Raw genomic sequence first — 23,248 nt, forward strand, 5'->3', positions numbered from 1 at the left:
TCTCTCTCTCTCTCTCTCACCCTACTTTTCAAATCCTTCAAGATCTCTCTCCCAATGTCCAAATAGCAAAATCAACTCAATTCAATTCAATCGACAAAAAAGGTGTGGGGGGTATATATCTCCAAACTCCGACTCCTCCGCGAAAAGAGTTTCTCCTTCACCCCTTTTTCCTTTCCACCTTCCGTAAACATGGAGAAGAGCGGGAAAACCCCACGCAAGCGTGGGACTCCACACTTCGATATTTACGTACAGATGGAAAGCAAAAAAAAAGGGGGGGGGAAGGAAAAGGGGGGTATAAGGTCGTGCGAAAAAGCAAGCTAAACAAAAAATGAGCGAGGGGTATCACCACCTGACATTCGTAAGGGTGCAAAAAAAGAAGAACATAAGGTATAAAAGAACAAGTGGTGAACCAACGGGGGATGGTTTGAAAAAAGGAACGTAAGTTATGGGCAACTTGTAAAAGAAGTCCCCAAAGCAAAACAATATTACAAAAGGACAGCCCGCCAAAAGGTTTTGTAAACCTCGACACACAACTTATTTCCATCATCAAATCGTCTCAGACAAATAACGAAAAAAAATGAGGTGGGGCGTTGATTACAAGAACAGAATAGCAGGGTTGGGGCGAGAAAATAATGATTTGAAATAAACATCCCAAAAAAAGGTTTTTGGAATAGAAGTATGTCAAATCAGAAAAGGGGGGGTGCGCGCATTGCATGAACAAGGTGTCAAGTTTTGACAGGTCGGGTAAAACAAAACAAAACAAAAAAGGATACGTCAGAATGGTTGAGCAAAAAACCTAGTTTTGCTCAAACCAAACAAGAGAATGTAAAGAAAACAGAAAGAGGTCGCAACGTGGGGCGAGCAAAGAATGCAAAGAAGAGCGTAACAAGGGACATGGTCGTGAAATAAAAAGAGGGCATGAAAAACAAGGATTTGAGCGAGCCTAGGCCAGAGGGAAGCTTCCGGGTATATGGTGAGGTGAATCAAAGACGAGCACCAGTCGATGATGCAAGAAGCAGCGAGGCGTTTGGGTAGTTGGATTGGGGTTGATTTTTGCTCATAAGCAAAAAGAGTCAACTCAGAGGGCGAGGTAGCCAAGACCAGCAGCGACAATGGCAAGGTAGGTGTTTGCGGTCAGAGAAGAAGCGGCGCCAGGGAAGGTGGCAGGGGCGGAAGCGCTGGGGAGGGTAGCAGTAGACGCCGAGGGGGCAGCATTGGATGCCGAGGGGGCAGCATTAGACGCCGAGGGAGCAGCAGTGGGCGCGACGCTGGTAGCGTTGCCAGCGTCGAAGGAGCTGAAAGAGGGCGCAACGGTGGGGTGGCTAGCGATGATGGTTGAGGTCTGGTTGACGGGCGCGCCGGTGGGAGAAGAGCTGGCAGTGACGGTGTTGACGCGGGTGATGGTCGAGGTGATGTAGACGGTGGCATCGTAACTGATGGTGTCGGAAGAGGTAGTAGCAACGGCTGTTGCGACCAGGGCGCAGAGCGCAAGAGGGATTTGCTGGAAGGAGCGCATGGTGGTGGTGGTGGTAGTGGTGATGATGATTTGCGTGTGTTTGGTTTGTTTGCGACGAGAAGTGAATGCGACTATAGCGCGAGCGCAAATGAGCGTTGATAGAGAGAGTAGATAGTAGTAGTGAGTGAGTGTATACAACAAAAGTGTACAGTGCGTAAGCAACGGTGAGAGCTAGCTAAAGAATGTAGTCAGCCGATGGGGCAGAAGCAAATTTAAAAGCGAGAGAGGGCAGAGAGCGAGTGAGTAAGTAGAAAGGGTCCAGGCAGAGTGGGACGTTTGAGGGGAGGAAGACGATGCGGGTGGGTCGCCGGGGAGGAAGCTCCTGCCTTGGCTGGCCGCAATTTCCCTGTTCCTGGGGCAATTTCGGCTCTTGCAAAGGCGCTAACGCAGGTCGCGCTTGCCATTTGCTCCCACTAAACGGCAGGCTCGGGTGTACCTGACCAGCGCATTGGCGTGCATCCTAACCATGACTACATCAAATCCTTCACCAACATCCGCCTCTTCCATCATCGCTGCAACGGCCCTGGATGCGCGCACAAACACCACAACCCCAGACGGCCCTTGTCGCCAGGCATGCCCTGACCCCCTCGTCCCCATATTGTCTCAACACCCCAAGGCGCGTGGTTTCATGGCCGTTTGGCCAGGGAAACCTAGTCTAACCCCAATCGTTCCATCGTCACCCAGCCTGACAAGAAAAGCGCGCCGCACAGACACCCCAGGCGTGACTTGTCGACGCGGAGCCGGTAGGTACACCGCATCCAGCACACTACTACCACTACTACTACCTTTGTTCGCCCGTCGCCCTCGTGGCACGCTATCAGCCCTCGCCGGAACGGACCCCATTTATTGTGGCGATGCCAACTCTTGCTGTGCTGTCATCCACCGTCAGCCTGAGACTCTTGTCGACTGATGTGAGAGGGTAAAAGAATTTTCTGCAAAGACTTTGACCCGCCGCCTGCCCCAACACCATCGACGACTGTCCACTGACAGCCGTCGCATCAATGACTCTTCTGCTCAACAGCTGCAGGAGCCGCAGTAGCACGCTGCGGCCGGCTTCCAGCACGGTTGCTCCTCCATGGTGCGCATGATCGTGACAACTTGGCACACACACTGCCAAAAGCCAACAAGTCGAAAAAAAATAAAATTACCATTACACCTCACCCAAGCGACGCCCCTCGGATTGGCTGCTTACCACCCACCCCCTGCCATTAGTACCTTTGCTCTTAATTCGTCTCTTCAGCCTCGCATATGAACTATCGGCCGTCCATTGCAAATCCAGTTCGTGCCCCTTTGCCGCTAGCCGTAGAGCAAATGGGCCAAGCCCTTGCTTTCTCTCTCGCGCGCGCGCGACAAATATCCCTCTCTCTGCCCCCGTTGCCATTGCCTCTTGAGCACGCGCGCAAAATGACCGCAAATCTTCGCGTAATATCATCTTGCAACCCACAAACTCCCCACCCCCACCCTCAGGGCTCAAACTCTGATTTGTGTAGGGCGCCTCTTCATTCGTAGTCTGTCACCGCCCAGTGGTTAGCCTTGGACTTGGAAACTCGACCTCTGAATCAATCAAGTCCTAGAGCGGCCGTCATCCCCCCGCCCCTAGCCAAAAACAATATCACACACCATCCTGCTTTCAGTCGCCAAACAAACATCCCAAGCAAGAAACCCTCCCTCATTTATTAAAAACCCCCCTTCAAAACACAACGGCTCAGCTCAGGGAAATGTGGGCGCACGCACCTGTCCAAACAATACTCTTCCCTGCAACCATCTCACGATAGTTGCAAAAACACTTTGCCTTGCCCGACTCGGCAAAGCATGCCTGATCGGCGGCGCAAGCCCATCCTCAGTCCGCTTCAACCACTTCGGCGCTTTCCCACAGTCGCCGACACATTTCCTCGGCTTCGTTTCGACTGCGCGCTTGCTCGCTCTCGAAGCTTTGCCGCCCTTCAAACTCGCCTTCTGTTCGACTACTCCTCGCTTTCTCGAAGCTGACTCGCGATCTCCGCGATCCCGCTCCATCCGTTTCAGCAACCCCGTCATTGAAACTCGTGCTCAGACTGTTTGCTCCCGTTCCGTTTCCATTCGCCTTTTGCTGCTGCTGCTGCTTGGATGCCCGCATCTTGACTGCCATGCCCGGCATTTGCGAGATGCGCGCAACCGCGTCCGCTATCGGGTTGCGGTATCTTCGCACTACACTGTATTCAACCGCAACGTGGTTAAACTGCTGCAGCAGCCGTGGGTCCAACCGTCCCTCGCCATTTGCATTATACTGTATGCTCGACTGAAGGTACGTCGGCCCGCCCGTCCGTGGAAGAGTCACGGGAACCAGCTTCTGTGGCTCCACGTTGGATGATGCTCGTTGCAACATGAGCTTCTGTTGAGTCCGTGACGGCGGCAGGTTGGTAGGTGTCGTCGTACCTGACCGCTGCGGCGTCTTCGACGGCGTGTCTGTACCGCCACTAAAGTTTGGCATTGACTTGTTCCTTTTCATCTTGTCCAGTCCGCCTCCCTCGTCCTCGTCCTTGGCACCGCGCCCGGCCATGTACTCGCCCTCGTGTGGTGTTCCTGCTGAACCATCACCGTCCATGAACCGTGATACTAGGTCGCGCCCGGATGTGTCCACCAGCGTCGACCCCACAGATCCAGCCGTGTGGCTAAGGAGATTGTGCCGGTCCGACGACGACACTACCGTGGCCGCGACTGACGTTGTTTTGGGAGGGACATGATGCGAGGCACTACGCTGGAGTAGACGTGAAGTAATCATGTCAGCATCCGGAGGCCTCGAGTGCTGGTACGAGCTCCCTCCGTTGATTTGTGTGCTGCTGCGTGTGCGGTCGACAACTGGCTGAGCTGCTTGCGTTGGCTGTTCCCGGATCGCGCTTATTTGCTGTGATGGCTCCCCCCTGTTTCTCTCCATGTTGATCTCAGCCGCCCGGTGTTGTGCGTCGAGTATGACCGAGTTGGAGCGCGTGTTGGATCGAGTCGTTGTTGGTGACTGAGACGCACTCTCTTCCGTCCATCCGGCCTCGTCGCCATCCTCGTCCTCGTTGGCGAGGTCGAAATGCACTCCTGCACCTGGCTCGGGCGATGATTGGCGAGATCGGTTGGGTGTCGCGAGTGCGCGCCTCGACACAGCATGATCGCCCTTGGACTTGAGCCCGTGTTTGCCGTGCCCTTGTCGCGGCGGCAAATGACCGCTCGAGTGGTTTCTACGTAGGTTGGCCTGCACCTGTGCCTGGTTTGCTCTCACAATAGCACCAGATGATGCATGGCGCTTGAAGCCCGGCCGCGAGTGAGGGCTGCTGGGCGCAGAGACAGAATTACCCGACTGCGAACGACGATGGTGTCGGCCGCCGTGTTCAGCCCCTTGCTGCGCCTGCTGTGCCTGCTTCTCGGCCTTGCTGAGCTTGTTGAGGTTCTTGCCAAACGATGTATTCCTCTGTACGCGCTGGCCAACAACATGGTGCCGCTGGGCTTTGTGGTGCGTAGGCCGTTGGTGGCCCCCCTCGGACGGCGACTGCGAAATGTGCGACTGCGACGACGACTGTCTGGTCATTGGCGTTGGCCTCTTGGACCGCGAATGAGATTCGTCGTCCGAAGCCATGCTCACGTCTGACTGTACGGCTGCGTCCTGTCTTTCAAGTGGAGTCGCGGCTACGGTTGGGTCGTCGGTGGTGCATATACTGCTGTAATGGTGCGTCGCTGTCTCTGCGCGTGGCAGCAACAAAGTGGAGCAGCCAGCGGAGAGGTTCGTCGTGCTGGCGGCCGAGATGATCTAGCGGGCGGCCATGGACATTCAATTGCGTGCGAGGGAGCGTTGGGACGTCGTACAGCGTGCCACGTCGGATCCAATAACAATGAATGGAGATGGTGGAGTGCATTGCTGTCCCGTCAAATAAGCAGGCGGTCAATCAGCCCCAGCCGCTTCGGTTCACCGCGGCCCGATCCCACACGTCATATGACCGCAACCTCCGTCTACCACCCATCCCCTCTTCATCGACGGCGCAGATATACCACGCACTTAGTGTTCCAAACAAACATCACTTATGATACCAAAGAGTTTGTTTCTTTTTCGCCTGTCCATGGCTTGGCACTTGTCATAATCACAGTATACATACTTGCATGCCTAACTATGTCTTCCTCTAGATCATGCAATCGTAGTGTCTCATACATCTTCTAGCATCGATTCGTCGCCCATCCATGTCCGTTGATAACTATGTCCTTACAATATAAACCGGATTGATTGTCCACTCACTTTTGCTTTGTGATATGCTGCTATTCCATCGTCCTGTGCTCTCTAGGCCTTCCCTTGTCAGGCTTCGGCCTGTTCGAATCGCCGCCTTCACTAGTCAAATCACAAAATTTTGAGCAAGCCTCTTCAGCTTGCATCTCATCCCCCGTTGTAATGCTGCTCGCTGCTGACTGACTTGACGTTGTGCCGGGTTCATTCCGTCAATACAACCGAAAGACGACGTAGTAAGCATCGATTCGCGGCGCGACCGGTACGACGGGGGCGGTGGGCCGGAGGAGTATGTAGGGGCATCGGACAAATCTCCCACGGAGTCTTCGCGAACAAGACCTGCTAATTCTGTAGACGGCCCTGTGCTGTCTGTACCTCGCCCTGTGCGCATAAAAGTCCTGTAGACATGTCGCTCAGGGTCATTTTCCACGTCACCGAATCTTGCACTGTTGGGTGTGCCATGTCGAAAAGGAGTACACTCTCGTGAATCGCTGACAGATATCAATAACCTGTGACGCGCCGATGTTTGCCGCCTCGGCGACGGTATCAAAGGTTTTAGGAAGGACGTCGATCGTGTTATGAGCATAGGAGTGGTATCTTCTTGGACGTTGTCGTAGGAAATAGACAGAGGAGTTATGCACACTGATTGTCTTCTCCTCCGCTTCTTACCCGGGAGATGCGCAGACTTGTTACCTAGTATTGAAGGCATCTGAACTTGCACCTTTCTAGCCGAACGTCGGAAACATGGCGTTTGTTGTTTTGTAGCTGTTGTCGGCCTGGCTATGCCTAAGGCTACAGATAGTGGCACAGCATATTGGGCGACTGCCGAGCCTTTGACATTGGGAACTGTTGCCTCTTTCCAGTATGAGATCCCAGACATGAGCGGCGGTGATGGTGTGTTTACACTAGCTTCCAGCCATGCATTGACATTCCGAAAGACGCTCGAGTCTGGTCGTGTTAGGCGGATTGGAGGCAGAATCGGTGGGTGAGATGAGACACGTCTGCTATCAACCGGTGTTCTTGGTGCAAGGAAGATCACGTCTATCTTGGACACATCCACACATGCTGGTTTTGTGAACGACCGCTCGGAGTCTGTCTTTCGCTGTGTGTATGTGATTTCTTCTGTATCCTTTAACCTCTGTCGTGATATCGCCTTTCGCACGCGCTTAAGCAGCCATTCCCTCACGTTTCTGTACTTCTTATTGGATGAAGAAACTTCGTTATCTTTATTGGTGAAGGTCATGTTGAATGCCTGTGAAGGTTTTGTTTGCGAGAATGTCGTACTGTGATTGTAATGCACGGCAGTAATGTGGAAGAGATTGGAGCGAGAATGCGGTGACGATGCCGTTCAGGTTGATGAGGTGGTTATTGTGAAAAATGACATTTAGGTGGTTGCTGTATACAAATGTCATAAGTGTGATGAGGCAGGAGCAGAGTGGCAGTCACCTCAAGCACTCTGGGCAGGCACGCTCCGAGTGAGTTTGTCGCTTAACAAAAAATGGTAATTCACGGAGTGAATCAAATTGTCAAAACGACAATTCATTTGCCCGAACAGTCTTCATTCATTCATTCGTACACATCTCCTCAAACGCCAAGCCGCCTGCCGTAGAGGATGACCCATGGTTTTATCCTCCCTCACTTGTTAAATGATCAGGCAAGATGCGACAGACAAGTCAGGTTTAGCAGCAGGGAATTCCTTGGATCTTTGTATCCGAAACACATTCTCAAAGTTACGATCTTCCTTCGATAAGAATGAGTTGTTATATATAAAACAAGGCTGGGACACCCTGTACTCACACCCCTGGTAGATTTACGCCATACAGATGTAAGCCACATGATGCCCCCAATTTCACGCCGTCAAGTAACATGCTGATAGCCGAAGCCTTGAATTGGTTTCCGAGTTTTGTATTGATTATATATGTAGCCTGTCCAGTTCTTTCCCCGGGCACCGCCAATTTATCTAATATCTAAGGAGATGGAATTTTATAAAAGGGTATATACAAATGATGAGCAAGATGGCCTCCCAAATGTTGTGCCAACGAAGGCGTGTAGAATCTACAAAGGAAAACGACATTCTCAGTGTGAAATGTACAAGTATTAGTTAAAGGGTATACAGGTGATCAAAGGTGGGTATCAAATGACAAGGCCGGGTATATGAATATGCGCACGGTGGGGCCAAGCTGAAGAAACAGAGAAAAGAAAATCGAAATGTGAACATAGGAAATTGACAACAAAGGAAAAAAAGGCCAACATTGTTGAATAGACATGACCATCAATCATGCTACCCCTTTGCGAAAACATGTCCTATTGATATAGACAGTCTTGGCGGGAGGGACGTCTTATGAACCCATGGATACACCGCCATCGTTGGAGCCGACGAAACCTGTTTGCATACCCATGTCGAGGCGCAAAAACTGGTCTTGGTGGTTGTCGAGACCGTCCATACCAGCTGGCATGCCCATGGAACCGCTCATACCGCCCATGTTGCTTTGGTTCAGGTTGTGCGGATCCATCATCGCCAGTGACTCGCGTCGGCTACTGTCGGCTGAGCTGACATGTTGCAGATGGGGCGAGAGTTGGTGTTGCTGATGTGGGTGAAAGTCTTGATTCCGTGACTGGTTCATGTGCTGACGAGCTGCTGCCCATGCTTGGGCTTGGGCCTGAGCTTGGGCGATTTGGGCTTGCGTGATATGCTGGGTCGTCTGCATGTGGGACTGGAACTGTTGCTGATGGTGTGGCGGCGTGGGCTGGAGAGGCGTCGTGTGATGGTGCTGAGGCTGGGACTGGTGAACTGATTGTCGATGTGCCTGGTGATGGAGGTGGTGCATGGCGTCTTCCTCGTCGTTTGTGTGCGGGGTGAGATCGATTCCATCGTCATCATCGCCTTCTGCGTCAACTTGATCGCTACCAACATCACCATTGACCGTCGCTGGCGCGCTAAAAGGCATACTGGTCTCCGCCTTGACTGGACTGCCTTGTCTGGGCTGATTAACAGTGGCGTACACCTGTGCCGTCTGGCTAGCCATGGAGCTACGTGAACTGGCGTCGCCGGGCAATGGCTTCTGAGCAGCCAGGCCTGAAACAGACACCCTGTTTTCACGTATGGCTGTTCGCCATTTGTCAATCAGGCGGTCATAGTCCCAGTTGCGGTAGTCCATGCCGTGCTTTGCAAGCTCCTTGGTCGTGTCGACACCCAGATTGATGCTGATGGGTGACATGTCGGGGCCACCGGACGACCAGCGGCTAGCTTTGAGATATTCATTCTCTCTACGGGCGTTCTCTAGCTGGACTTCTGCTTCTCGTCGTCGGTCATCAGCACGGGCATAGCAGCGTAGAATTTCAATCTGCCAGTAATCCTGTCTCGTCTGGTCGGAATGCTGGCTCCAGTGGTGGTAGGCATCCGCAATGTGGCCAAAGAGTCGTTGGGGGTCGTGGTCGAAGAGTGGTGGGGTGGGAAGGGGCGAGGAAGTAGCTGAGGAAGGAGCATTGGGGTTGGAGGTTCCAGAGGGAAACACTTGGTTGAGGTGTCGCTGGCGCTGGTAGGCAAGCAGGCGCTCGCGCACCTGCTTATTCAGCGCTTCAAACTGCTTCTGCCCAGGCGGGGCGATGGACCATGACTCGGCAGTCGGAAAGGGCGTGGGGGAGAAGAGAGTTGAGGGTGCGGGGAGGATGTGGAGGCATAGCGATGGAAAATTTTGGGCGTAGGGATCAAAGTCGAAGAGGCCGATACCTGATGCTTTTGCACTGCGTCTGTTTAGTAATGGAGCAAAGGTGGTGGGCTGGGTTGGGTGGGATGACGGGCTTACTTTGCTTCACGTACGCTCTTCAACAGCTCGCGCAGGGCCATCTCGGTGGCGGCCGCAATTTCGACCTCTTCGCTCGTCTTCTGCCTCTGGTCGAGATCTGCCTTTCGCAGCTGACGGGAAGCATCTCGGCGGGGGTCTGGTGTCTTTGTCAGGAGGCGCGAGGGGCGGTGGCCAGCCCCCCAAGTGACGTCCTTGAAGGCACCTCTGGATTTGCCCACTTCGAGCGAGTCGTCGTCGTCATCGGGGCTCTGCATGAGCATGGACGAGTCTTCGCTGGCTATGCGCTTCTTGGTGGCGGGGGTGCTGGCGCCGCTCTCATCGCGCCTGGGAGTGGAGACGCTGCCCTTTGCCTGGCGCCTGGTGATGCCGCCGCGCAGCTTACGGATTTCATCGACGACATGGATGCCGTCTGGGGCCTTTGGGTTCTTGGCTCGGATGTAGAGGTCGAGGTGGCGTCCGAGGCTGGAGGAGGTGAATGCCTGGCCGCAAAAGGGGCAGTTCTTGTCTTTTGCAGCCTTGAGCTGCGGTTCAGTGGCAGAGCGAGGCGGCGAGGATGGTTCGGGTTCGCCCATGGTGTTGGTCGCAGACTCCGACCGGTCTTCAGGGTTCCCAGGCTCGAGCTTAGTTCAAAACGAAATGTCCTTCATGCACGGCGGTCGGAGGATTAAGGGCCACGGGCTAGCTATGCCATTATTATTATTACGACGGGTAGAGGGGTAGAGGGGGCAGAGTAAGGAAAATGGGCATAGTGCACGCCAATGGCAAATGAGTGAAGACCAATTGGACGCTGCAGTCGAAGAGAGCGACGCGTGGGAGCAATATTACTTTGGCTGCTTGGCGTGAAAAGCTGCCCCTAAACCTCCTCGCGCGCACCGTGATGCGCGCGCAGATGCCGCCAAGCCGCCTGTGCGTACAGCGGGAAGCAAGCCCGCCCGAAGCTGCTGGCCCTGGCGTCTGTCAGACGACGTCGAGGCGAGTCGAAATGCCACGACGGGGTCGGCACTTTTGTGTCGCTGCGCCGTGAGCATCATGGTTGGTGGGATGCTGGTGGTGATACACGCGTGTCTCTCTCCTCATCGTCATCATCACCAACAAGGGAGAACAGCTCCAGCACTAGTAAGTACTATCCCTCCTCATCACCATCGTCCTCGCCCACCATCGCCCTGACCAACCAGCCAACCAACCAACCACCACCACTAACCACCACCCTTCACGCCAACGCCGCCCTGCCTAGCCGGCCTGCCGTTCGTGCCGCAATCTCCTCATACTCATCCATACCGCCTGCTAGCCTCTGGACCTGCCCTTTGCACAGCCGAAAAACGGTTCCCGGAGCGACCCCTGTCTCTGCCTCGTCGTCTGAGTCGCTCTCGTCGCCGCCAGCCTCGCCCTCGGGCCTGCGAACCCCTGGCGCTAGCTTGTACAGCCACTCTCCCTCCACGGCGGTTCTGTGGGGCGGTCAATAGTTGAACCTTGCTATGACTATTTCCAGCGAGCGTCGAGAAGACATCCAGCTCGGGCTATCACGTACCTCATGAAGAATCGATCGTGGCTCACCACCAATAACGCCCCATTGTACCCCCTCAACGCTAGCACCAGGCCCATGATTGTATCTCCGTCCAGGTGCGTCGTCACCTCGTCCAGAATCAGCACATGCGGCGGCGGCCACAGCAACTTGGCCAGCGCAACCCGAACCTTTTGCCCTCCCGACAGCAACACTAGTGGCACGTCTGATACTGTATGGCCGTGCAGACCCAGACCCCCTAGAACCCCTCGCACATCCTTTTCCTGCACATCATCACCGACCGAATTCATTACATGCCCGAGGGCGGTTAGTTGAGGATCCGCGGACGCTATTGCAGTAATCTCTTCCACCGACTGCTGTGAGAAGCGACCAACTCTCGCCCTGGCATGCCGCGTAATGCTTCCTGACGTTGGCACGAGACCATCTCCATTGCTGTCCATGATCAGGGACACTAACGTCGTTTTTCCACACCCGTTGAGACCAGCCAGTCCAATGCGCGCGCCTGCGTGTATCGTCAAGCTAACATCCCTCAAGATTGGCGCCTTCCTGCTCGTGGGGTATGCGAACGACACTTTGTCCAGGTTTACCAATGCGCCTGGGAAGGGCAGGTCGGGTGGCTGACGCGGAAATGACAGCTCTATTGGGGCATCAAAGTCTGGTATCTCAATCTCCCCACGGCACGACGTATGATAACCTGCAAGGTCACGGTTGAGCTTGAACCGACCACCTTTGGCACTGACCTGCATTCCCATTCGGTCGTCAAGTTTCTTCCTCCTGGATGCGGCCTGTTTGAGCTTTTTGTCGTCTCCCTTGTCCTTAGCAGCTCTGATATTGCCTGCGATGGTCTTTTCCATGTGCTTTCTTTGCTTGTCCTGTGCCTCCTTCATCTTGGTCAAGTACCGAAATTTCTTCCATCTCTCCCGCTCATATAAGCTTAAATTACCACGGAAAGGCTCGAGTTGCTGATTGCGCAGGACGAGGAGCTCTTCAGCGACTGCATCTCCGAAGTCACGATCGTGTGTTGTGATCAGGACTGTCGTATTTTTAAGATTATTAATATACCCCTGTAGCCATATGATCGATGGCAAGTCCAGAAAGTTGGTAGGCTCATCTAACAATAGCACATCAGCGTACTGTGTTAGTGCGCAGGCGAGCTCGCAGCGTGTCCTCCAACCTCCGGATAGCTCTGATGTCGGACCATCAATACGATCCTCTTTGAATCCAAGGCCGAGTAGAACCATCCGGGCCTTGGACTCTGCAGCGTTTGCGTCCATGAGATCCAGTGAAGCCTGCACTTCAGAGAGCATGCTCACAGCAGCCTGAGTCTCTTCGCTCAGCGTCATAGGATCCATATCTCCTTCACTCTCGGCCAAACGCTTCTCGGATTCTTGAAATAGCTCTTCAAGCTTGACCAGTTCCTTTCTTGCCTGCTTCCCCCGGGCGCCACTCCTTCTCTCCGCAATAAGTTGCCCTTCTCTTAATTGCAAACCCAGCCTAGCATGGCCAATGCGTCTATAAGCCCGGACTGGCGCAATGGGGTCAATAGAGTTCTCAACCGCGTCGCTAAGTGTCATGGCTTCCTGCACATAGCGTTCCCGGACCCGGTCGCTTCGGACCACATGTTGTAATACAGTCTCGCTCTCTAGCCTCAGCCCGTCCGTCATCCGCCCGAGCCCTGGACCACCCGTCTGCCCCAAGAGCAGGATGCGCGTACTGGAAGGAATACCCGGGACCAGTCCGTCGGCAATGGCTGTGAGCAATGTCGACTTGCCCGTTCCGTTCCGTCCGACTAGCACGTAGTGGCGCGCTTCTACCAAGTGCAGGGTCGTCCGTGAGACTAGTTCTCGGTTCCCAACTGCAATACTCAGGTCCTTGACGAGAATCTGTACACGACCTATATGAGCTGACGATCCTTGTTCCTTGTACTGACGTATGAGAAGTTGGTATGTTAACGTACCTCTTTCGAAGCAGGCGCGTCAAGCGCATCCAGTGCATACCGTGATTGCTGCGCTGTGACTGTGATATGACTTCCACACGGATGTCCTTCCGCTCCCGCTGCCGCCACCACTTCTTTAGCTTTTCTCACCATGCTTCTTTTTGATCACCAGCCAGCTGCTGTCTGTGTGCCAAGTAAACTTTGCTTTGTGCCCTGCGCTGATTGACTCGATTACTGGGGATGTTAATGTCGTCTATGACTCTTAATTCTTGCAAGGGCATTCCTTCAGCTCATTTATATCACTTTGGGATATATCTCCATGATGTATTTTGTTTTAGCGAAGCTGGTATGATAAAAACGCGCGGAGATTGAGACAGAATGAGTCGATTCCGACTCCTCTGATTGGCTGCGCTATGTACGTAGTACGGGTGACTAAGATTGGTGTGGGGAGGAAGACGAGAACCATTTACATCGTGACTTCCTGTTTTGGTTATTGATTCCACCGGCCTGTTCCTTTGGTGTTTTGACTGATAATTAATTATGGAGTTTGCAATGCAAGAGCTGAAAGTTCTGGACATTGCACCAGGGTGACGTACCCGGGTAGTGTGTGCTGGACACTTCAGCTAATTTGAAAGTCTGGATTACTTGCCTGTACATTTTTGCTTTTTCTTTCTCCCATAGTACAGCTAGTACGCGCAAGCTGAACTTGTCCATCAATCAAGAAGAGGATCTACACATTCTTGTTGTATGTTGGTCAGACTTGGCATCGACCAAACCATGATTGCCGTTTCAAGTAAATCACGTAGATCATAGATCAGCACACACACACACACACACACACACACACACACACACACACACAAGTCCAGCCCAACGCCCCTTACCCTTTTTTTGTGTGTTGCCCCGCAAAAGATATTATAGTTACTTAGTGGCTGCCCCCTATGGCTTGCCCCCATCGCATGTCTTTCTCCAATGAAAATCACACATCCTTTCTCAAACGGATGTGCGGAGAGAGAGAAAGAGAGACAAAAAAATTACGTTTGTTTCTTATTTTCCGATTGGCTCGTTCTGGGGCAAATATATCTCCCCTTTTTTTTCTGATCTCGCCTACTTACCACGGATGTATACAGGCGAATATCGGAGGTTGGAAAAAAAAATAAGCTTTAGGGCTATGCTTTGTGATTGGTTGTTTCGGGGAAATAGTAGGTTGGAGCTGAGGGTATATGACGGTGGTGGTGGTACGAGGAATAATAGTGATGTTAGGTATTAATTTTATAGGGTTAAGTTTCTTCTGTTTTTTTTTGCGGTAGTATTTGCGAATCGTCAGATCTTTGTAAGGGTTAGGGTTCGATCATTTTCCTTCAGCATTCAGCTACAGTGTGGCGTATGTGTCCCGTCTGCTTCTCAGCTCGTCTTTTCTCGGGCGTATTCGCTCGTGCCGATGTCGCACCGCAGTTGGAGTATTGGAGAAGAGATTGAGATTAGGTAGACCCCAGTTGACACACTAGGAGATTCAGCTCTCCGGGCGCTGGTACTAGTGGTCTGCCATGTATGCCCAAAAGTCGCCTCTTCATGTCTGTTTTCTGGTCTGGAGACTTAGGCATCCCACCATATACCGCTCAGGAGCCACCATCTTGCGCGTGCCGATCGAGTGCCAAAGGGCGGTGAAGCCGTGCGTTGCGGTTACAGGGAAGAAACATGCTATATCGAGCAGTTCTGTGTGCCTAGAAATGGTAGCTTATTGCGAGAATATAATATTGTATCATTCGTTCTTCGGTCGCTTCTGTTTTATATGGCGATGGGTAGAAATGCGACATGTCTGTGTCAGCGTACCGGTATTTCAAGAAACCTGGCCTGTCTTCTTATTCCCGAAAGGCTCATGTCTGTCGATGTGCAGGGGTACTCTTATAGCCCTGGTCCCATCTTCTTGCATGCTTTGTCGTGAATCATGTATCAAGGAAGTTCAAAACATTCTGAATCTTATGCTTTGCGTTGTCCTTCGAAAAGAGGTATACGGCTTCTTCCGATACCTGATCTGACATAGCTTTCTACCAACCTCGTAAAGCTCACTGTACATATAACAGTCAGGGATTCTCACTCGGCGTCAATGGCGTATCGACAAAGTAACAATCAGTATTGTGGTTTCTTTGGTCCAGAACAACTACGCCGCCTCCTTCTTTCGGGCTTCCCGAACCGGTCATCCGGGTGAATGTGCAGCGAGGAGGTCTGTAATTATTTCAATGTCACATCTAAAACTCTCCTATAACAGGTTACCCGAGCCCTGTCGTATCGGACTGTTTTTTATGTAGATCCATGATAATGCAATTTGGCCGTGCTAGGCCACGCCGTAACAGGGATACGGGGACGAGCTCCTATTGGTGAGTGACACCTTAAGGCCCGCAAAGGCGTATTTGTCCGTTGCCAAGATCGGGCATAAACTGAGAAGACAAGAAGCTTGGAGCATGATTTACACGGCCTACCTGCACTTCCGAGACGTGAAATTTCCATAGTCGACAAGGATGGTATCCATAAGCTTGATTCATTTTCGAGAAAATCATTATTTTCAAGAGAGAAGATTGGAGTGAATAAGCAAAATGACTTGGAAATACGTGCATTGGCCCGGAACGTGACAGGTTATTGTCATGGGTATGAGACTAGCGGGTTTGAAGCCTGTGTATACGGCCCGAATACGTTATCATGTTGATTGGAGAGTTCGCCTGCTCGCAAGCTGGCTGATCGTCAAAGGTTCTTTTTTTCTCTTTCTCCTCGTATCGTGGTGGGGAGAAGGGGCGTGGTCACAAATGTGCGAGCCCTATCACATAACTTACTTATAACTTTGCTGTCCGAGGCGTGATCGCATTCGACATGGCTCTTTTGCAGGAGACTCTGCGCTCCCTACACGCGCGGGATTTGCAGCATGGCTCTAAGCAGGCGTCTCTTTTCGCAGTCGGCATCGCCTTTATCATCATCACGCTTTTTGTTGTATCTCTCCGAATATATGTGCGAACACGTTTACTGGGGCTACGAATGGCGACAGATGATTGTGAGTTCGGTAACCTGCATGATTTTTATCGACTCTTGCAGTGCTGACCGTGATAGACTTAATGGTGGCGGGTGCTTTCTGCACAATGATGCTTTCGGTTACCAATATGATTAGTATGTCCGCGATTCACACCGAACTCTAAAATCTATATTGAACTCATGTTGACGAGAAACAGGCGGGTGGTATGGCACGGGCGAGCGCAGTAAATCGGTCCATACACCTATTACGCTTTGATGGGCACCAAGCTGACACTGCGACTAGCACGCGATATTCGCCCTCAAGACTATACGCCTATGCTGAAAGCGAACCTCGCGACCCGCATTCTCTATGTCTTTGCCAGCTTCCTTGTCAAATTCAGCATTCTGGTGTTCTACCAACGACTTGATCCACGGCGAAGAACCAGGTTGATTGTGTACTTCCTCATGGCCTGGGTTCTCGCACTATCCATTATGACGTTCTTCTCCTTTGTATTGACATGCGTACCGACATGGATCTACTGGGATCTGGCGGCACAGGCGAAATATCCGGAGAAATGTATGTCGGCAACTACGCGGCAAATCTTCTACAATATCAACAACGTCATGAAGTAGGTCTAGTTGCAATGTCCTTGGTGAGAAAAGGAAAGATGCTGACCCCACGGCTTGTCAGCATCCTGCAAGATCTAGCTATATACCTGGTTCCGGTATTGATCGTGTCCAACTTGCAAATGCCACGAGCACAAAAGTTTGCGCTGGCCGCTCTTCTTGGCGTCGGACTCGTTGCAGTAGCAGGTATGTACAAGTCACCAGATATGGACAGCCAAAGTGCTCACATAGAACAGCCGGTTGTGTGCGCTTCTACTACGTGCTCTTTCTCGTCAACAAAATCGACGACTTTTACTACTACATGGCCGACTCTCTCAACTGGTACAGTATCGAGATATACATCGGTAAGAACACTCAGGATTCATCCCCTTATCCTTTCGGCAGCACAAGCAGAGCTAACCAAAGGCTTCTGTATAGGAATCATATGCAGCTGCGCATCGACCTTCAAGATTCTCATCTCAAGATTCATCCCTAAGATATCGCATTACGTAGGAAGAAGCAATGGGCAATCGACCGGCAAAACGCCACGCAATCAGCGTGAAGGATCTCATAGCGATCAGATCTTCATGAAGCGTCTTTCGTCCAACAGACTGACTGGCAACCGTAAGTATGGAGTCGACGGGATAACGGAGATTGGCAACGAGAGTCAAGAGGCGATAGTGAAAAGCCAATAGTGTGAGACTTGATGAGGAAAAAAGAGCTGACGATCGTGTGCTTCATAATGTCATTGGGCGGAGTCTGTCATTCAATATTCGGAGGATGTTCCAGAGTGACTGATGTGCAGCACTGAGTGCTCATCACCAGCACTCCTAAAATAGCCGGGCGATAACAGTCCAGGCATAAAAAGTTCAAGTTAGACCATAATAAAGTAATAATACACAGCACGATGCAATCTGTATACATAACTTTGGTGTTGTGAGTTGCCGCGGCACATATACCAACCCCTGATAACATCACACAAGAAGCGAGTTGGCCAGGCGTGCGACACCACGGCCTTACTATGCTAGCGCCAAACTCGGAAGCAGGGTTGTCAATTACACGCGTTACCGGCACTTCGCTTCGACGAGGTTAAAGTCACGAGTCAGGGTGCGGTAGAGTCTTGTTCCGCCAACCGACGGGGATATTATCCGATGTGGGGATAGAAACCGCTCTTGCACATGTGAAACTCCATGACTGAGAGTTGTGCTAATGACTAAGGAAGAACATCAACACCGACGTTCGTACGAAACCATTTCCACTACTAAACCTACCGAGTGCAAGATTGTTTTGATTGCGATGACGACCAAGTTTCCCTAATCGCTCTTGCTCCGAAGCTACTGAACACCGGAGCCCAACCAGCGGGGAAACAATTACAAGAAAACGAATCCCATGACAAATCAATTGAAATGAAAGAAAGAACAGGTCGACGGGAAGGATGAGAAACCACAAGGATGTGAAAGAAATGAAGCTTCACAAACCTCGTTGTCTGGGGGTGAGGGAGGGGATATTCTACTCGACAAATGTCTTGAAGAAGAAAGAGGGGAGGAGCAACGCAGATACCACACCAAAAAAAAATGACATGCGTAAACAGACCACACACGTCGAAAAGGCCTGACACCCCCCAAACAAGGACCAATTTGCGACACAAACAAGACCTTTCAAGCAAAACCCCGTACTGCAATCTCTAGCATCCCTGCCCCTCCCCCCGTCATTGGGAAGCCTCACCCATGACGACCTTAACAAACTATCATTATAACCCTCCAAGTTTACTTTTACACGTGCTTTTTCTAGAACCCAAGAAAATCCCCCCACACCTCATATCCGCATCCTTCAACTTACAGCCGTTTCATGCATTCCCGCCAACCGAAAATCCCGCATGCTTATCCAGATCCCCCCGTTCCGAAATACTAGCCTTGCAAAAACCGGTCTTGTCCGAACTGGAGTAGGGATAGGGTGGTGCTCGTACCCTCTCTCCTTCCTGTGGCTGTGCAAAGGAAGAAAAAAGAAGAACCCATGTATCACAAAACGGCGTGCGCGTGCAGAAAAAAACCCTGGACAGTAGTAAGCAAGGAATATGGAGGGGGTGATGTCGGAGACACTGTCAGGCTTACTTTTTACCTTACTACCTTGCCTTAACCTTACCTTACCCACCCGGGTTTTTTTGAGGGGGGCCAAAGGCCTGGAACACTTGACATCATGATCTGAGGCACTAATGCGGGGAGTAAGTGATGCTTGTTTTTGTGGTTGTACATGTGGACTTTATCTCGCGTGAGCGAGAAAACATGCTGTGAGATGTTGTGGGATTGCGGGGTTGTTGAGGGTATGCACGATGTTGGGGTTTTGGGGGGGAAAACTTGTTGGGGGTTCTACTTTCAACTTACTTATTTTACTCTGTAGTAGAACCTGAACCTTGGGTTACGATACACAATAGCTGCGATCATGTCATCTTCAAAAGGTCTAGACTTTTGTTTCGGGTAAGAAGGGGGGGGGCGGTCGAAATCATTAGTTAGTAAGGATGAAAGATTAAGTTAAAATAAATTCTCTTGTACTAGGGGGGCGCATTCATCGGCCTTGTTCCGATGCTCAGGCAGAAAAAAAGTGGAATATGATAACGACAATGGGCAATTTGTCATGATACCCTCAAAAAAAAACCCTCTTTTCGCCCTTTCTATCCCCCCTTGTATACTTAGATCCCCTGGTGTACATCAAAGTAAGCAGCTGAGACAAGGTTACACGATGATCTATACCATGCGTAGATTGGGTAAGCACAGTAAGCGTCTGTTGATCTGGTTCACATAACAAGATTTTACCCAGAACCCCAGCAAAACATGCAAAACCACGTAACGGGCCTTGTAAGGAATTATACTTTGGGCAAACGGGAACGTTTTCGTATGATTACTATCATCAAGTTGACAAATAACAGTTCATTTGTCTAAGCAAACAACATACGATTATTTTGTGGATTTTTGGCTTCTAGAACGAAGCTGAGTCTAGCGTGAGGCTTGGAGAGAGGTGGAGGGGAGACTATATACTTTCGTATTCAACAACCCCAGCCCACCCCCACCCCCTGCAAACATCGTAAGCGCAAATATGACTTCTAAGATGACTACGCTGGGCACACAAAAACGGGCTTTTCGAAAACTTTATAACATGGCAAGATTCAACTCTGAACAATCTCTTTTCTCTCTCCCGCTTTTTTTGCTGCAAGATGCAATCTCGCTTACGGGTGAAAAAGACGGGAAGAATACGATTTTGATTGGTATACGATTGAAGTGGTAATCACGAAGTACCCAGCTGAGAAAGACCAAACTTCGTACCCAGAGTTCAGCCTCCACCCTAGCTCAAATCAGCTGGGAGAGAAATACGGGGCGCCGCCGCCGTCGCCCTTGGGAAACTAATTCAAAAAAAAAGGAAATCCAAACTTGTCCCCATTCAACAGATCGGGCCTTCACGCCACGCGCATACACATACATAAAAGAATCAAGAATCCCATCCTTCCCATATGTTTCTTTTTGGGAAGTGGTGCCCGCATCAACAAGCCTCCCACTCCCGACCTTTGATAGTAACCTCAACGGGGACGACACATGGCAGCCATTCGCCGATCAATGACGGTAAGCTCGAGTTCTAGCGGTTCTTGGCGGGTGAAAAGTGGGCGGCCTGATGCGATCCCCGGATTGTTACAGCGCATATGTAACATGTCCATTGGAAACTCGTCTTTTTGTTGGTGGGGATCGATCGATTGGCGATAGTTGCGAACAGCAGTAGAGGACTCGGGCTAAGAGGGGAAGGTGACTAGGGGGACCGGATGCGACGGCACTGTCATATGACCCAGGACCCTGAATACGCGTAAGACCAATACAGATGATGAGCTGGGCTTTCCACAAGGAATATATGTAGCGAAGAAGTAAGGAAATTTGATGGTAAAGGCGCGAAGCTGTCAAATGTAGAAAAAAGGTGGTAAGTTGATTATAGTTGTTTAGTGGTTTTCAAAACTTCGTACTTTGCTGGGTATCATCGCATCCGAAGACCCGGGGTGGAAAAGCGCAAAAAAACGTCGAAACACTGGTTGGCATTACGAAGAGCCACTCCAAACCCCCCTCCTCCAGCCCAAATCCAAAAAAGTAAATCCCAGAGCTCCCAATAAACGCCTCGTTGATGCAACGCTATGCTATGCGATAATCCCGTCTTTCTATGTCATTAAACATTGCTTCTCCTGTTGTCTTCGTTCTGTCTTCAGAGGCTAGAATGATGTTATGACAATATTACGTTCTCTTTCTGCTCTTGTATGACGCCGCCGACATTTTCTGCAAAGACTTTTTGTATCGGAAGAGTAATGGCGTTCATGATGTTCTCGCGGAAATCAATCTTGACGTTGCTCTTGTCGAACCAGTAGTGGCGGATGAACTTGCCCTGGCAGTTGCTGATTTCTACGCCGGGGAAACCGTTTGCTTCGGCGCATTCCAGTTCCTTGATGTTGTCCTCATAGTCGTAGCGGATGTATTCGCCAAAAGCAGATTGTTCGTGGAAGCGGGGCTGTTTCCATTGCGAGCAGTTTGCGTAGCGCGTGTCGTCAGGGCACTCGTGCCATGCCTTGAGGATGGGCATGGTGTCTGGGTTGTTTTGGACAATCATGAAGCCAGTGTTGGTGTAGGTGCGGTTGAATCGATCAGAGTTGTATTGTGGTTCCTTGGCAGTCCAGGGATCCTTTGCCATTACAAAAGAGTGCTGCGGCTGGATATCCCAGTAGTTGAGCATCCACTCGATCGGGACGTGCAAGAAGCGGAATGCGGCATCGGCGTCGAGGAAGACAATGAATTTGTAGTCCTTGATGTGATTTGCGAGCGCAGAAGGCTTAATCCAAGTAGCATGGCGGTCTTCAAATTCGCTTGCGTGGATAAACTTGTAGTCATAGCCATGGACTAATGCATATGTGTAGTGGTTGAAAACACCGCCAGAAACGTGGTTGATGTTTCTCCAGTCGTATTCGCCCTTGTGGTATGCATCGGTGGAGGGTAGCGGTCTTGTTTCCAAGTCCAGGACTAGGACATCACTGCCCAAGTTCTTCGTGTAGCGCGGGTTGGGTGGCAAAGTAATGCGGGTGCCGTTTGGTTCGCGAATAAAGGGCGCAGTGGGCGCAGTCTTGATGTCCTTGTAAAGTAGCCGTATGACTTCACTGATAGATACATCAGAGTGGGCGTTTGCAGCGGCACTGTTAAGATGGTTGTTAGCTTCGTCTGGAAAAAAAAAGGAGAGTAGCTTTCAGGGTGTTTTCATCCCATGTGCCACGCGATGGGGAAAACAACGCACATAGCGGTATCGTGAGTAAACACCATGCGAGGCGGGCTCTGCCAGGCCATGAAGGCAAAGATAAAAACCATGACACAGCCAGCGCTCACAGAGAGCATGAAGAGCGGGCTCCGACCGCCCAGTGCAGGCAGCATCATGACGGGCAGAGTAGACCTGTGACCAGAAGCGGGAGGAAGATGCGCAGGAGCGACACAGGACGGGCAAAGGAGTCTTGATGGCGAAAGGGGGGTTGTGGCGTCCTGTGGCAGGACGTGGGGATCAGCGCAGCTTAAAAAGAAGAAGGGCGCTGCAGGCCGTCAGCCGAAGCCAAGGCGCGCAGGAGGTGGCATGGATCACCAGAGAGATTGCGCTTGGCGGACCTTGGACTTTTTACGGGCAGGATGCAGCTAGACGGACCCTAAGCCTTTCCGATCTGCACCGATTCCAGGCGCCTTCTAGTCCACATCCATACATAACGTGCCAGCAAGAGTAGTCGTTAGTGGCGAATCATCAGTCCGTCCGACGCCAGCCATTGGTTTGTCACGAGCGTCTGGGAATGCAACTCGACTGGGGAGGGGGGTGGCCGGACAAGCCGATGCAAGTAGTCGGGTAAGCGTCATTCGACATACTGTTCATGCCGCCACGGCACGGGGATGAGAGTATCCAGATTAAATCAACTCCAGCGTGGGCCGGGGACGTGGACAACGTTGGTGACCCCAAGGGTCCAATTTGCGGCGACGCTTGGGCCGATGGAGTAATCTCCCCTCCCCAACTCAACAACCGCCCCACAAATCCTTCCTACCCTTGGCCCCTGATAAGCCATGTTTTCTTCGTCCGAGATTGATAAGTATATTAGTCCTGCGCCGAGTCTCCTACAATGTCTTTGTATGGTCCAGCTCGGGGGGTTTTCTGTCACGCTATCCTTTGTTGTTGACACTTGTTGAGTAGTTGGCATCTTTGGCTAGTAATGGCTCGCTTGGCCAAAGCAGCTTGTCCGACGCTACAATGGTAACTTGTGGTGACTAGCTCCACGGGTACTCATATTCTAAAATAGACCTCATCGGACTATAGTGGCGAAAAAGCACGGAACAGCAAACTGCGAAGCGGATTCAACATTGCCATTCATGATTTTCTTTCCGTGTCCATGCGGTTGACTGTTCCGGCAACATTGTTGTTATTGTGCCATCTTTGTGTGGCTGATGTATAGCATAGCCACTGGAAATGGCGATATTAGGGAATCCAAACGATATTTCTGATCAAATCAATCGTATACCACTTCCCAAACACCGGCGTCGACAATTTCCATCTATTCCACGCTATTAGTCTTGCAAGTAAAACA

At 51.4% G+C, this 23,248-nt stretch overlaps 9 protein-coding genes across 9 annotated transcripts; 2 read left to right on the forward strand and 7 right to left on the reverse strand.

The window, feature by feature from the left end:
* Positions 1–1,078: 1,078 nt before the first annotated feature.
* On the reverse strand, positions 1,079–1,516 carry COCCADRAFT_7154 (uncharacterized protein; the record flags this gene model as incomplete). The annotated part of the gene is made up of 1 exon (XM_007716645.1): positions 1,079–1,516. The coding sequence occupies one exon, from the start codon at positions 1,514–1,516 to the stop codon at positions 1,079–1,081; it is 438 nt and encodes a 145-aa protein (XP_007714835.1).
* A 466-nt stretch (positions 1,517–1,982) lies between these two features.
* COCCADRAFT_28317 (uncharacterized protein) lies at positions 1,983–2,426 on the forward strand (the record flags this gene model as incomplete). The annotated part of the gene is made up of 1 exon (XM_007716652.1): positions 1,983–2,426. One exon carries the CDS (start codon positions 1,983–1,985, stop codon positions 2,424–2,426), a length of 444 nt encoding a protein of 147 aa, XP_007714842.1.
* A 240-nt stretch (positions 2,427–2,666) lies between these two features.
* COCCADRAFT_102837 (uncharacterized protein) lies at positions 2,667–2,897 on the reverse strand (the record flags this gene model as incomplete). The annotated part of the gene is made up of 1 exon (XM_007716656.1): positions 2,667–2,897. One exon carries the CDS (start codon positions 2,895–2,897, stop codon positions 2,667–2,669), a length of 231 nt encoding a protein of 76 aa, XP_007714846.1.
* Positions 2,898–3,356: 459 nt separating this feature from the next.
* On the reverse strand, positions 3,357–5,117 carry COCCADRAFT_102846 (uncharacterized protein; the record flags this gene model as incomplete). The annotated part of the gene is made up of 1 exon (XM_007716657.1): positions 3,357–5,117. The coding sequence occupies one exon, from the start codon at positions 5,115–5,117 to the stop codon at positions 3,357–3,359; it is 1,761 nt and encodes a 586-aa protein (XP_007714847.1).
* Positions 5,118–5,862: 745 nt separating this feature from the next.
* On the reverse strand, positions 5,863–6,996 carry COCCADRAFT_38966 (uncharacterized protein; the record flags this gene model as incomplete). Its single annotated transcript, XM_007716658.1, has 1 exon — positions 5,863–6,996. The coding sequence occupies one exon, from the start codon at positions 6,994–6,996 to the stop codon at positions 5,863–5,865; it is 1,134 nt and encodes a 377-aa protein (XP_007714848.1).
* A 1,096-nt stretch (positions 6,997–8,092) lies between these two features.
* COCCADRAFT_102838 (uncharacterized protein) lies at positions 8,093–10,131 on the reverse strand (the record flags this gene model as incomplete). The annotated part of the gene is made up of 2 exons (XM_007716659.1): positions 8,093–9,497; positions 9,560–10,131. The coding sequence occupies 2 exons, from the start codon at positions 10,129–10,131 to the stop codon at positions 8,093–8,095; spliced, it is 1,977 nt and encodes a 658-aa protein (XP_007714849.1).
* Positions 10,132–10,769: 638 nt separating this feature from the next.
* Positions 10,770–13,170, reverse strand: COCCADRAFT_7157 (uncharacterized protein; the record flags this gene model as incomplete). Its single annotated transcript, XM_007716646.1, has 3 exons — positions 10,770–11,004; positions 11,088–12,964; positions 13,039–13,170. 3 exons carry the CDS (start codon positions 13,168–13,170, stop codon positions 10,770–10,772), a joined length of 2,244 nt encoding a protein of 747 aa, XP_007714836.1.
* A 2,712-nt stretch (positions 13,171–15,882) lies between these two features.
* Positions 15,883–17,318, forward strand: COCCADRAFT_38969 (uncharacterized protein; the record flags this gene model as incomplete). The annotated part of the gene is made up of 7 exons (XM_007716660.1): positions 15,883–16,060; positions 16,117–16,173; positions 16,236–16,262; positions 16,322–16,646; positions 16,709–16,830; positions 16,881–16,988; positions 17,062–17,318. The coding sequence occupies 7 exons, from the start codon at positions 15,883–15,885 to the stop codon at positions 17,316–17,318; spliced, it is 1,074 nt and encodes a 357-aa protein (XP_007714850.1).
* Positions 17,319–20,874: 3,556 nt separating this feature from the next.
* Positions 20,875–22,067, reverse strand: COCCADRAFT_28322 (uncharacterized protein; the record flags this gene model as incomplete). The annotated part of the gene is made up of 2 exons (XM_007716653.1): positions 20,875–21,832; positions 21,931–22,067. The coding sequence occupies 2 exons, from the start codon at positions 22,065–22,067 to the stop codon at positions 20,875–20,877; spliced, it is 1,095 nt and encodes a 364-aa protein (XP_007714843.1).
* Positions 22,068–23,248: the final 1,181 nt, after the last annotated feature.

This window comes from Bipolaris zeicola, assembly GCF_000523435.1.
Source record: "Bipolaris zeicola 26-R-13 unplaced genomic scaffold scaffold_148, whole genome shotgun sequence".
NCBI lineage: Eukaryota > Fungi > Ascomycota > Dothideomycetes > Pleosporales > Pleosporaceae > Bipolaris > Bipolaris zeicola.